This window comes from Furipterus horrens, unplaced genomic scaffold, assembly GCF_987537825.1.
Source record: "Furipterus horrens unplaced genomic scaffold, mFurHor1.1.pri manual_scaffold_3, whole genome shotgun sequence".
Lineage (NCBI taxonomy): Eukaryota > Metazoa > Chordata > Mammalia > Chiroptera > Furipteridae > Furipterus > Furipterus horrens.
In genome coordinates, this window is record NW_028327173.1 from 7,817,587 (window position 1) to 7,831,665 (window position 14,079).

The following is a 14,079-nucleotide window of genomic DNA, read 5'->3' on the forward strand; positions in this document are numbered from 1 at the left end:
TAGAAATCTTTGTGTTGCTGGAATATTCAGAGTTGAATATATTTAGCACATGACACATTTATGTAGCTCTTTGAACTTTTCAAAGGGCTTATATTCTGTTCATTTCATGTTCTTCCAACGATCTGGGAAGACAGAGCAGAGCATTTGCGCTGTGTCTTTATGGAGGTGATGGGGTTGAGGACGGAGGTGAACTGCTCCCAGTGGGGCCCACATGTTGAGTGGTGTCAGCGCAAAACTAGAACCCAGGTCTCCTGCCGGACAATCAGGCAATTTAAAATGTTTCCTTGGTTCGTAGCCTACGTTTGGCTTTGTGACTTTGGCTAAAACTCTCAATTTTAAAATGTAGAAAATAAAAAAAAAAGAACCACCTCATTAAGGGGCTGTGAAGATAAAATACGTTGTTATCACTTCCTGGAGTGCCGCATGGGCATTTCACCATTGGCGTGGAATTTAATTTAGATCAGGTGCCCCCTAGGCGCTCCTCGTGTTCTGCTGGGAGCTCTGTGGTGTGACTCCTTAAAGACGTGAAGTTTCTTGGTGGTGAGGAAAAGCATTCCTATCAGATTGCCTTAAATTGAGTCACTCACATCTGTTTCATATGTAAGCATATAAAAGCCTAAAAATGAAATATGCATAGGAAATGTCTGGACACTTTCCATCAAGAAGTTCTGTGGCATTTGTACGTTTGAAGTTTATTGCTGTTCTTCTCAATGCAGTAAGCGATGCCTTTTTTTTTTTTAAGATTTTATTTATTTTTAGAGGGGGGGGAAGAGAGGGAGAAGGAGAGAAAAACATCCATCGGTTACCTCTTGCACGTCCCCAACCATGGACCTGGTCCGAAACCCAGGCCTGTGCCCTGACCAGGAATCGGGCTGTGACCTTGCGGTTTGCTGGACAATGGCCAACCTACTGAGCCACACCGGTCGGGGCAGCAATGTTTGTTAACTTGAAAATTTCAACGGTTTCTCCCAGTAATTTTGAGTTTCTTTATTGCTAATCCTTCACAGTAAATCTCATGACAATTAACCCAAGGGACCTTAGGAAATGAGAATTTGCCCTGAGACAATCACATTATTCGATTTCACTACTTCTGAAGTAAGAGAGTTCGTTCTGTATTTGTATTTGTAGAAAAGCTGCCCTGCCAAAAAATGCTTTACCCTGAGTGATTACAAATGCTTTGACTGCAAGACCATGCTCCAGACTTTTAATTTCAGAAATTTCCAAGGGAAGCTAACAAATCTGCTCTCTCCGGTGAGTGCTCACCCGAGTGAGGATAGTGTCGGGGACCCAGGAAATGTGTCCTCTGACTCTGGGAGCAGAACGCTGTGCTAGAACAGACGCAGTTGTATCAGACCCAAGTTTATGCTGCCTGTTTCACCCAGCATCGCGGTTTGTTGTTGTTGGACATGCTGCATAAATAATGAGCAGGGCCTTTTGTCCATTAAGCTGCGTTTGTACTGGAACTCATACTTAGTATGAACTCACAGTAGCCTGGTGAAAACTGTGATTTGGAGCCACAGCATATTAGGGATTCGATTTCCCCTGTAAACCTGTTACAGTCCCTTGTTAACGTGAGATACTTCTGCTTGTATACTACCGCTGTTTGTGACTCCTTAGGGCATTGCCAGTTCTTGGGGTCAGGCTTAAAGATTCAGTTTTTGTCAGGGCTGGCTTTTCCTTCCTGCAGGGAAAAAAAAAAAAAAAAATCTGGAGAGGGTTTGCAGGTCTGGGTGAAAAAGGTGAAGGGGTTAAGCAAAGAAAAAAACCTCACAGACACAGACAGCAGGGTGGTGATGACCAGAGGGGGACAGGGGGCTGGGGCAGGTAGAAGAGGGTAAAGGGGGGATAAATGGTGACGGAAGACTTGACTTGGGGTGGTGAGCACACGGTACAATATACAGATGGTGCATTATAGAATTGTAACCCTAAAACATATAATTTTATTAACTGATGTCACCTTAATAAATTCAATAAAAAAGAAAAACCTGGATGTCATTCAGAGAGTTCCAACTACAAGGTATATATTCCATAAAAAATACCTTTAAGCCTTTTGTGTGTGTGTGTGTGTGTGTGTGTGAGAGAGAGAGAGAGAGAGAGAGAGAGAAGAAGTAGCATTTGGCAAAGTACAGGGAGCCTGCATTATAATGTACGTCTTATCAAGAAGAAATTAAGAATCCAGGTAACATTTAGTATTTCCCCATTCGTTATTTCCAACCTTGGGCTTATCCTCAGACTTGCACCAGGGTGTCTCATTAATGTAACAGAAACTGCCTGTCTTAAAAGCTCGTCTTGGCATTTGTTCTTCAATTAAAGCCCCTAGGAACAGCTTATCTTTAGCAGCCTGGTCTTTGCCCCAGCGAGAAGTCAATTTTAAAGCTAATCAAAGACAGTGTTAAATTGCCTTTCTCGGGCCCCTGATTATCGAGCACAATCTTAAGTCCTTTAAGCTTTCACTGAAAACATGTTACTGCCTCAGAAATAACTGGAGAATAACAGTAAAGTATCCTCAGGGTGGATGCAGAAAACAGGCTCTCCGAAGAGAAGAGCCTTCTTTGATCAGTTTCTGGTGGGGAGCCGCCAGCAGCTGACACGCTGGCCTTGGCGGGAGGAATGCTTCCCCGGGCTTCTAACGAGCTTCTGCTGCGAGCCTCTCAGATTCGCTTGTAGGGGCTCCCGTTGCTTCTGAGGACCAGAACTTTTGGATTGTTTGCATACGGATTGTTTTTTATGTCTTTTAAAAAATACTTTATTTTTTAGAGCAGCTTACACTAAAATGGAGCAGAAAGTACAGAGAGTTCCTTGATAAACATCACTCCCTCCCTGTAGACGCAGGGAGCCTCCCCCACGGTCCACATCCTGTACCAGTGGGACGTTTGTTACCGCCATGAACCTGCATTGACACGTTATCACTTAAGTCCATAGCTTTACGTTAGGATTCATTCTTGGTATTGTTCGTTTTGTTTCTGTGTTTTTGCTTACACATCATTTCTTTGCAATGTTTTTGTGTTTTTACTTATACATCATTTAAAAATAATTTTTTTTTTAATCCTCACCTGAGGACATTTTTGCTGTTGCTTTTAGAGAGAGGAAGAAAGAGAGGGAGGAACAGAAAGAAACATTGATGTGAGAGAAGCATGGTGCCTGGACCAGGGATTGAACCCGCAACCTAGGCATGTGCCCTGACTGGGAATCGAACCCACAATCTTTTCGTTATGGGTCGACGCTCTAACCAACTGAGCCACACAAGCCAGGGCTGCACCATTATTTCTATGCTGCTTAGAATTCTGTTGTACCATCCACTGTTTAACCAGTTGAACATTTAAATAGTTTTAATTTTTTCATGATATTAACACTTCTTCAAAGTATGGAACTCACTCTATATACATATTTGCTGCCTTGTCTGGTTATCTTCTAAAGAGAAATTCCTAGAAGTATAATTGTTAAGTCAAAAGTTACAGTGTACATTTTAATCTTTGGTAAACTTTCCTTAACAGACCTCTAGGAGGATTGTACTAATTTACATAAATGTCATGAGTACGTACTTCTTCTTAGCTTTTTAAAACCCAATATTATTAATCTTTTAAGTAGGTTTTCCCCATCGTTACTGATGAAAACTGATACTTCACTGTTTCTGTTTGCATGCTATTCATTCTGGCAACAAATTTTGAGTCAGGAAGGTGGAGGGAAGAAGTAGAATTGCATTTCAACTAAAATTGATAGGGAAATTATATCTAGAATGAGAAGGCCTTAATGTAATTTTTTAAAGAATTGTTTATTGTCCAGTGCCTCGCAGAGTTGTTTGGCTGCAGATTAGATGATGTGAATGAAATTACTCAGCAAGGGTTGAATGGAACTGAACACAAAGAAACCCACTCGAATTATCATGTAGAGGATAAAAACATTCTTTTTCTTTGGTAGTTGATTACTTTTAAGATGTTTCATTTTTGCTTAGAATTTTTTTTCTCTTCTAATGTATGGGCTGTATTTTGAACCAAAAAATTAGAATACTGTTTGGGGGGGGAGCCCTGAAGTTGACTGCTGAATGCTTTCTGAGCTGTTCATGGAGACGCATTGGGGGCAAGCGCTCCGCAAGTTTGCAGGTGGGGATGGGAGCCTCCTTCCTCCCCCAGTGTCCTTTTGACAGTCTCAATAAACGAAAATATAATCAGGCAGTTTCTGTCTCCAGGAACCGACAGGGAGAGTGGGAAATGGTGTGTAGATCATAATGTTGGAAATTCAACAAGCTAGATCCCCAGAGAAATCAAGATGAAAAGGAGCTCAGACAATATGACAAACGAGCGCCAGTGGCACGGAGCTCAGACCCCAGGAGAGGGCTTGTCTCCGTCACTAATGGGTTAGAGCCCTAGCAGTCGGGGACGTCCAGAGATCAGCCCCGGAAGGCTTCATTACTGCGGGCTCTAAATCTTGGGGGCTGGTTTGGATGAATGCGAGACTTATCTCAGCACGAGACTATACAGTATGAAGACGTGTCTTAATTGCCCTGTCTTAATTCCTGGGAGTGGTTTCTGTCAAAGTAAATTGGTTCCCGCAAGTGAGATTGGGTAAGGACCTAAATTGGCAAACAATTTAGGATTAAAATGATGGTATGTTTGCATTAATTTAATGAGAATTATTATTTTATTTTACAAATTTGAATTTATATCTACAATATAGCATGTAAATGGTAAGGAAGGATATAAGTTAAAACACTCATTCCCAACCCATAAGGACACTATGTTTAATGGTTTGTTTTTTGGCTGTTTTGAAACGACTGCATTAAATTCAGTGGAAATAGGGTGGTATGAAAACTGTGTTCTGTTTGACAATTAATACTTAGTGTATGTTTTGGTGGCAGGGGCAGAGAGGAGGTCAGGCCTGGATACCCTGCGAAAGGCTGAGGCTAGGAGGAGGGGTTTGGAAAGAGACAAAATGGAAAAGCATGAGTGAGTAAGGAAACCAGGTTTGAGTCCTGGCTCTGAATTTTAGTGACTTCAGCATTCTAGTAAAATTGCCAACCTTCCCTAGTGTCCTCATATGTAAAAGGGATTTAATAATTTCGCAGGGTTCTTGGAAAGGTTAAGTATAATGAAATAACACACCAAGCTTCAAGCCCAATGCTTGACAGAGAGGTGCTTCCCTTTCTTCGGTCCTGTCCACTTGAAAGTTGTCCACATTGTTTCATCGTGCCTAGTACATGGCCAGGTACTTTTGCTTTGTTAAAAGGGACTTTTATAAATTGGATCACAAAAGTTATTGATTACATGGAAATATTTCTCCCTTGGACCACGTCAGCGGAGTCTTTCTGGTTATCATAAAGATGTGGAAATAGATTTGCTTCCTACCACTTGTTGAGTTTGAGCTCGGGTGGGAGTTTCACCTGCCTTTGCACTGTCTGTGTCTGAAGGGAAGGGACTCTAGTTGGTTTCCACGGCATTCATACCACCCCAGCCTCCTGGCGCTATGGTACCTTTGCAGTCTTGTAATTTGTAGTTTACATTAAACAGAATTCTGTCACATTTTAGAGATTAGGTTTTGTGTGCCAGCTACTGAAATTAATTGGAAACTGAGGTTTAACCAAGATAGGAATTGTATGTAAACCCATTTTTATCACAGTTCTTACTTACAAGTTTAGACTTTCAATAAAAATGAGAAAGCTACATGGTTTTTTAAAAAATGTGTATGTGTGGTGATGGGAAGAGGAAAAAGAGGAGTATTTTAGCTTAGCCCTGAGCAGACCTCGGCTGCCTTCGTTCAAACTTAGGTTCTTATCCAAAAGACTAACTTGTTCTCCTCACCCACTTCCCTTGGTTACTTGGAGATTACCATATTTTTCGCTCCATAAGACGTACTTTCCCCCCAAAAATTGGGGGGGGGGATGTCTGTGTGTCTTATGGAGTGAATATTGCATCACAGACCGTGATGTGTATTACCTGACCTGTTAGCGGTGGCGACAGCTGTTAGAAGAGGAAGCATTGGGCCCTCACGATTTCCTCCTCTAAACCTAGGTGCGTCTTATGGTCAGGTGTGTCTTACAGTGTGAAAACTACGGTATGTTAAATCAGTGGAGAAAAAGTAGAAAATTTAGATAAACAGAAGGAAAAAAATTGATAATCCCACTACTCAGAGAAAACCATTATTGACATTTTTACTTACTAGTTTCAGATCATTTTTTTCTTCATCTATTCATATGTCTAAAAAATGGTGTCATATAAGCCATACTTTCTGTAAATGACTTTATTCAGTCATCAATGTATTGTGATTATGTTTTATAGCAATAATGTACTTCCATAACTTCTGATTATCTTTGTTTTCTTCTAATTATAGAAATAATGTGAGCTTATTGGAAAAATTCTTAAGGAATACAGAAATAATCTACCAGAAAATAAGTTTTCACACAAGCCAGTTAATCATTTATGCAGTAGTACTTTTTAAAATCTATTTTCTTTTATTTTTTAATTTAATCTTTATTGTATTTTTTTCCCATTACCATTTAGTCTCCTTGCAGCAGTACTTTTTAACATTCATTTAGTATTCCACTGTGTGCATGTATTATCGTACTGACCTGATCCGTAGGGTTTTCCGTTTAGCAATGAATTGCGAAGTCTGTAGTAAACCGCACTGCTATGTGCAGCTGTGTACATACATACGTCATGGTGTGATTGCCCCCTTATCTTGTGAGAATGAATTCCTACGAACGGTAAAGGGCATGTACGTTTTAGTTAGGTTTCTTTTTTTAAATTCCATCTGAAAAAAGTAATACCAATTCTTTGATCCAAAAAAAAGTGATACCAATTTATTCTCTGATCAGCATTGTTTGGGTAATGTCTGCTTTCTAATCTTCTGGGGTTTTTTCTTAAGAAACAATTTTCACCAGTTTGATAGGTGAAAAATATTTAATTTGAAGTTATTTTTGATTATTATTAGGTAAATTTAATTTTTTGTCTTCACGAGGTTTTGGCCATGTGTATTTCTTTGTGAATTACTTCATTTGTACATTTAAAAAAATGGAAGTGTTCATTTTTTTTCTGTAAACCCTAAGTATTTTAGTTTAAGTATGGCGTCACAGATGCCTTAGTCCTTTTTGAACGGAAGTGAGCTAAATATAAGAATTCCTGCAAGTGGCATACCTTGCTATTTGCAAAGGTTTCTATTAACCTGGGAGCCAGGAAGTTCTGGTTTCCTTTCCTCCCTCCCTCTCTCCTTCCCTCCCTCTGTCCTCCTTTCTCTCTTTCTCAAATCAATAAAACAAAACCAAAAATAAGCTTTCATTCCAAGTTTTGTAAAAAGTAATTAATACAGACTGACAATGTTGAAGGACCAACATTTTCCTTATTTTATCATGCTGACAAACATGACAGAAACGCATCTTAAACATTTAAAAAAATTATTTGTTTGTTTATTTATTTATTTTATTTTTAGAGAGAGGGGAAAGGAGAAAGAGAGGGAGAGAAACATCACCGTGTGGTTGCCTCTCACTCGCGCCCCCAACTGGGGACCTGATGTGCAACCTAGTCATGTGCCCTGCCTGGTAATCGAACCAGCGACCCTTGGCTCGCAGGCCGACGCTCAATGCACTGAGCCACAGCAGCCAGGGCTATCTTAAACATTTTGAAGTCAAGCGGCTTATATTATTTTGGTGTGTCAAGTTTAACTTTCAGTTTTGCACTGTAATGCTGTCTCTTCTTAACGTACGATTTGGGGGCTACTCTTTCTCCTTGTTGTGAAGGGAGAGGAGTGTGTGTGTGTGTGTGTGTTTGTGCAGGCGGGCGCGTACTGAGGATGAGTGTGATGGTGAGTTTGGAAAGGAGTCTGATGTGGCATGGATGACCTCTCTTTAGAATGGTGCAGGTGGGTGTTTTAGTGCGCGACCAACTTTTGAGTCAGCTCACTGAGGGCACTTATGCGACAGTGAAAATCATCCCCTTGACACCTGTGACTAAATAAACTCACCGCAGAGCGCCTTCTAGCATGGTTCCTCCCACACAGCAGGTGCTCAGTCAGTGATGGCAGTTACGCATTTGTGCGTAAGGCTGGCCTTTCATTCACCCCATAGTCACTTACTGAGAGCCGCCTCTTTGCCAGGCACCAGTCAACATATGGCAGGTACTGCAGGGAGTGAAAAGGCTAGACGTCTTCTCCGGGAGCTAATACCCTGCTGCGGGGAGACAGCCACTGAGTAAATTAAGTAAGTAGATGATCTCATACTTTAAAAGAGCGTAAGTGCTGTGAAGAAAAACGAATCGAGGGGATGGCTGGGCGGCGGATGGGAAGAGAAGAGTTTGCAGTTGTAACCGGGATGGTCAGGAAAGAGATGGATAAGTAGGGGTCAGGCAGATCCGGGGTTAAGCCCGTCTTGACTACTAATTAATTGGGTGGCTGTGGGAGAATTATTTAACTTGATCCTCAATGTTGACGTGTAATGAAAAGCTAATAATGAATCTGCTGCATCGGGGTGAGTGAGATCCCGTGGAAAGCGTGTAGCGTTATGCCCACCACCTGACTCCCAAGAGGAAGACGGTCTGGTTGGTGCCCAGTGAGGCGGGCGCTGCCCCTGGCAGCCACAGGCGTGCTGGAGTGGGGCGAGGGGCAGCGTGGCTCCCCGGGGGGGACGGCTGCGGCGAAGGGGAGGGTTGGATGTGGGTGGGAGCCTCGGCCGTGTGTGTAGGGAAGAAGGGGAAGCATCGAGGATCTCTTTTTTTCTTCCCAAAGAGACAGTAAAGGACTTGTTTTCTTTGTTTTTGACAGGTCTGTCACCAGTCGATTCTGTAACTTTATTTTAGTGCCGAATCAAGTGTCTTACAGTCTAGTTTTGGGGAAGTGAAACATGTATATATGTAAATATGTATGTACAAAGATGAAGTTAAAAATAGTTGGCTAAGTAGATTTTCTTTTGAAGGAAGGATTGTAAAGTGCTAGAAACATCTGGGAGAAGGGACCGCTTGCGATTGGATGTAGGAACAGGGAGAGCTTCTTGCAAGAGTGGGTTTGATCTGACTCCTGAAAGGGAGGTGGGCTCTTTGGTCTGGTGTTTCAGAGGATGTTCTGCAGCATCTCGGTCGTGACAGGTGCCTGGACAGGGAAGGGGTTCAAGGGCACGCTGAGCTTGCAGACCATCGTCCCCTGTCGTCTGCTCGGGGGCCACCCTGCCTGTTGACTCACGGAAGTTCCTGTCAGTGCCCCAGTGAGGGGACCTGCTGAACCGTGGAGCCAGCAGGCCTGGGCGACGTGCTCCGCGGCCCAGCGAGCCCGCGGGCTTGGGTGCTGCCAGCTCCCTCTTCCGACTCTGTCTTCGGGGGACAGAGCTGTCACTTGTCTCCCTTGTACATATTTGTGAAGCCTTTGGAGATCAGTCAGCGTAATTACTATAGCTCTTCAAGTTTAGGAGAAAAAAATTAGTCAGACAAGCCCAGATACAAAAATAACTGATCAGGATCACACAGTTTTGGATCTGAGTTTTCAGCTTTTGTTTTTCTTTCCTCTGGTGCTTATTTATTATGTTTCTGTGAAATGATTTATAGAGTATTTACATACAATGAATAAGAATTGTCTTAAAAGTTGAAAATGGAAACATTTTAAAGATACTGCCATTTTAACAAAGGTGTTTTCTTTCCCCTCCCAAGGTGTATTACCCAAATTTGGGATGGATGTGCATTGATGCCACCGACCCAGAGAAGGGGAACTGGCTGCGGTATGTGAACTGGGCTTGCTCAGGAGAAGAGCAAAATTTATTTCCCCTGGAAATCAACAGGGCCATTTACTACAAAACCCTGAAGGTAAGACTTAGCCTGCTGTTCGTTACTCTGTATGCGTTTGCAAGTATGGTCCTTCGTTGTGACCGACGATAACAACTTTGCAGACTTTGAAAGGATTATACTTGAAAGCGGTTCATCAAGGTCTGTGTTTTAACCCTCCGGCTGCCACTGCTTCATGTGCCCGAAGGCACTAAAGCCTGGAGATCGTGTTAAATAGTCACCTATTTCGTCTTTATAGATGCTGGTGAGTTAAGCAAATGCATTAGGAACTGTCGGGCGGATTTAGTCACCTGCAAGAAACTGTTGATATAGCTATGGCAGTTCCTTGTGGAGGCGGATAGAAGAGGAAAGTCATTTTTAGGGTTTGCGGTGAGGTGGGAGGTCACTAAGTGTATTCTGGGAAGTTTGTCTCGGGAAGCATTGAGTGCGGCTGCATTCCTGCCACAAGCAAGCCCCTGTCCGTCCCCCTTGCCACGTCTTCTCTGAAGGCAGACCTGTACTCGTGGTGCACAGAAATGTTCTGGGAGGCGGAGTCTTGAGGCTCTAAAGATAGATGGTGGTTGCTTTTTGAAATAGATACATTTGCTAAAATTGCTGTAAAGCAGATTTCTCTTTATTCACTTACCTTCATTAAAAATGTCTTGGATTGGGGGACTCTTCCTGAAAGAAATTACTTCTACGGAGTTGAAAACGCTTGTTGGGCAAGCATTTAAGATGATGGTCAGCTTTGCGGCATGCTGGGTTTTTGCCCGTCTGGTAGCATGAAGGCTTCTGGGCGTTTAGTGAGCACCTAGCTGCTTCATTTTGCTGTCACTCTGAGCCAGCTGGACTTGCCCTTTGCCTCACATGCACCTATGTCCTTGCTTCCACTTCCTGTAGGAACTACAGCAGTCCCTCTCTGTATCGCGGTTCACTTATTGCGGCCTCACTGTATTGCGGGGTTTTTAAAAATATTATATTTAATTATGTATCGCAGATTTTTTGCTATGTCGCGGGATTTTGCGGTATTGTATACATATGTTGTTGAAGAGTGTAGAATAAATGTAAGGTTCCTACTTCGTGGGAGGGGCGGGGTCTAGAACATGATACCCGCGATAAGTGAGCGAAAACTGTATATTTTTCTTGTACTTCCTCATTTAAAACATCTACAGCCTTCTTTCCCCTTCCTTCCTTCTGTGTTACAATAGCCTGATTTTCCAGTAGGGGTGCTTATACAACTTTGTTATACTGGAATTTGAAATTAGACTCAAAATTTGATTCAAGAATTCATTGTGCTTCTCAGATGTATTGGAGGTGAGCATTAGTTCTGGTTGAATCAGTTGAGTCAGAATCCTGCTGGAGATGAAATGCCACAAAGGGGTGAGTCTAAGACAGTCGAAGGAGTAGCGATGAGGGGAGAGCAGCCCTGGGAGGTACGAGGGCGCTTAGATGTTTCTTCATCAGACTGTTGGTCTCTGATAGCAAATCTGAGGAACATGAAGAAGCAAGAGAGACGGTCTTTAGGAGAGAGGACTCTGAAGCCAGGCTTCTGGATTAGACCCTGGCTCGCTCTGAGACCCAAGGCAAGTCCTTGTAGCTTTACTAGCTGTGTAGCCTTAGGCAAGTCACCGTTCTGTGCCTCCGTTTCCTTATTTGTAAGAAACAGAGAATAATAGTATAGGCTTCACAGGGTGATCATGGCAATTTCATAGGTGACTAAAGGCAGAGCTCTAGTGCCTAGTAAGTGCTAGAGAAATAATAGTTGCTATTTTTGGCGAGGTGGTATGGTGTCACGGTTAGGGACGGGGACTGCTTGCGAGCAGGTTTTGGCTTCTAGATATGAAACCCTGAGAAGTTAATTAAACTCTCTGTGTCTTAGTTTTTTCACCTGTAAAAATGGAGGTGATCGTAAAATTAATACATTCAATTGTTGTGTCTGCAGATGAAATGAGATATGTGTAAGGTTCTGTGACGTGTTCCTAGTCCAGCCCAAGTACTCAAAATTGTTAACTAGCTATACTGCTTCTATTACTCTTCTTTTAAAAAAAGATTTTATTTATTTTATTTTTAGAGAGAGGGAAAAGGAGGGAGAAAAAGAGGGAGAGAAACACCAAAGCACGGTTGCCTCTCATGTGCCCCCAGTTGGGGACCTGGTCTGCAACCCAGGCCGGCGCTCAAGCCACTGAGCCACACCAGCCAGGGCCACCTAGCTTCATCTGAAGTAACAGTTCTGGTCTTTGCAGAGAACCCCTGGTCTTGACCTTTAGTGTTTGCTCAGGTACGCAGGAGACCTTTCAGATGTCTTGCTAGTGGTTATCTAACTACAGATCAGGCTTTCTGTGGGTTAGATTTTGTGAATAAATTGAATGTGATGTTCTTCTGGGCTCTGTATCGCCTTCTCAGCTCTCACCGAGGTAACTGGAAAATCTCAGCGCTGGTTTTGTTTAAAAAAGCTACAAAGCTACAAAGCCTGGGCAGGGTGATACGATTAAAAAGTACTTTAAATTCTGAAAGTTAGCTGTTAGCCTGCTATTTATTCATTCTTCTCTTTATTAGTTTAACATATTTATTGTCTAGTATGTACCAGGTATTCTTCTATAGGAGTGAACAGAGCAGATAAGAAATCTGGTCTCATGGAACTTCCAATTTATGGGGGTGGAGGCAGGTAATAAACAAGGGAATAAGTAATCAAAATAATTTCAGATAGTGTTGAGTGCTTTGGAGACAATTAAATATCATGAAAACTAGGTAGGGGGAGGGCTGCTTTAGCTCCGGTGGGTCAGGGAAGATGAGAGATCATGAACCCCATTGCCACGTGTGGCAGCCACACAAAGGTCTCTGCCAGAAGAGTGGTCCAGGAGTTTAAACTTCTCCAGCTTTTTCTTCCTCTGGGTTCTGACAGGCCTTACATAACCAAGCGCACTCCCTTCTCTAAATACCAGTAAATAACAAACTTGACATTTTAACAGACCAAGTAGGTAGAGGCAAGGGTTCCAAAAAATATTTCTGACAGTAGGTCAAAATAAAATACTCCAGAATTACAGGAACACAAAAGGCCACGTTCATGTTTTCCTACCATCTATTCCCGTACAGGACCTTTGAGAAGTCACAGGTCAGAAGCCTCAACTCTCGAATGGGTGAACTGAAAACTAAAAACTCGGGCTTCTTTCTCCCCGCTGACCACTCCACCCCACCCGGTCTGGCCCCATAGAAGCAAAGACATTGAAGGAGGAATAAGCAAGATTTTTTTTTTTTTTTTTTTTGAGGACTAAAACAAAGGCCATTGTGGCTGGAGCAAGGGGAGGAAGGGTAAATACGGCTGGTGAGGTTGGCAGGGGCCAGACCGGGTGGGGTGGAGTGGTCAGCAGGGAGAAAGAAGCCCGAGTTTTTAGTTTTCAGTTCACCCGTTCGAGAGTTGAGGCTTCTGACCTGTGACTTCTCAAAGGTCCTGTACGGGAATAGATGGTAGGAAAACATGAACGTGGCCTTTTGTGTTCCTGTAATTCTGGAGTATTTTATTTTGACCTACTGTCAGAAATATTTTTTGGAACCCTTGCCTCTACCTACTTGGTCTGTTAAAATGTCAAGTTTGTATTTACTGGTATTTAGAGAAGGGAGTACGCTTGGTTATGTAAGGCCTGTCAGAACCCAGAGGAAAAAAAGCTGGAGAAGTTTAAACTCCTTCTGTTTATTTTTGTTAAACATCAACATATAATCTATAAAAAAAGAGGTTGTTCAGACTTTTGATCTTATTTTATTTTTTATCTTATTTTTTTATTTTAATAATAATTATTTTTAGTCATTTTTTATTGTTATCCTGTTACAGTTGTCCCAATTTTCCCCTCTTTGCCTTCCTATGTTCTCCCGTACAGTTAGTCCCCTTTTCATTTTGATGATGGTCTCTTTAGCCATGCAGAAGCTTTTTAGTTTGATGTAGTCCCATTTGTTTATTTTTTCCTTTATTTCCCTTGACCTAGGAGATATATTAGCAAAAACATGGCTATGTGGGATATCTGAAATTTCCCTGCCTATGTTTTCCTCTAGGACTTTTATGGTGTCACGACTTATATTTAAGTCTTTTATCCATCTTGAGTTTATTCTAGTGTGTGGTGTAAGTTGGTGGTCTAGTTTCATTATTTTTTGCATGTATCCGTTCTGTTCTCCCTACACCATTTATTGAAGAGGCCATTGTATTCTCATGCCCTTTTTGTCAAATATTAATTGACCATAGAGACTTGGGTTTATTTCTGGGCTCTCTATTCTGTTCCATTGATCTATGTTTCTGTTCTCATGCCAGTACCAGACTGTTTTGATTCCAAGTGCCTTGCAGTATAGTTTGATCTCAGGT

At 42.2% G+C, this 14,079-nt stretch overlaps 1 protein-coding gene across 4 annotated transcripts in view; it reads left to right on the forward strand.

Moving 5' to 3' along the window:
* Window positions 1-14,079, forward strand: part of PRDM2 (PR/SET domain 2) — a 95,912-nt gene that overhangs the window by 16,763 nt on the left and 65,070 nt on the right. For all 4 annotated transcript variants that reach the window (XM_090268625.1, XM_090268628.1, XM_090268626.1 and 1 more), the window contains exon 4: window positions 9,621-9,773. In XM_090268625.1, the coding sequence (XP_090124751.1) occupies window positions 9,621-9,773 (153 nt within the window). The remainder of the gene's footprint in view (window positions 1-9,620; window positions 9,774-14,079) is intronic.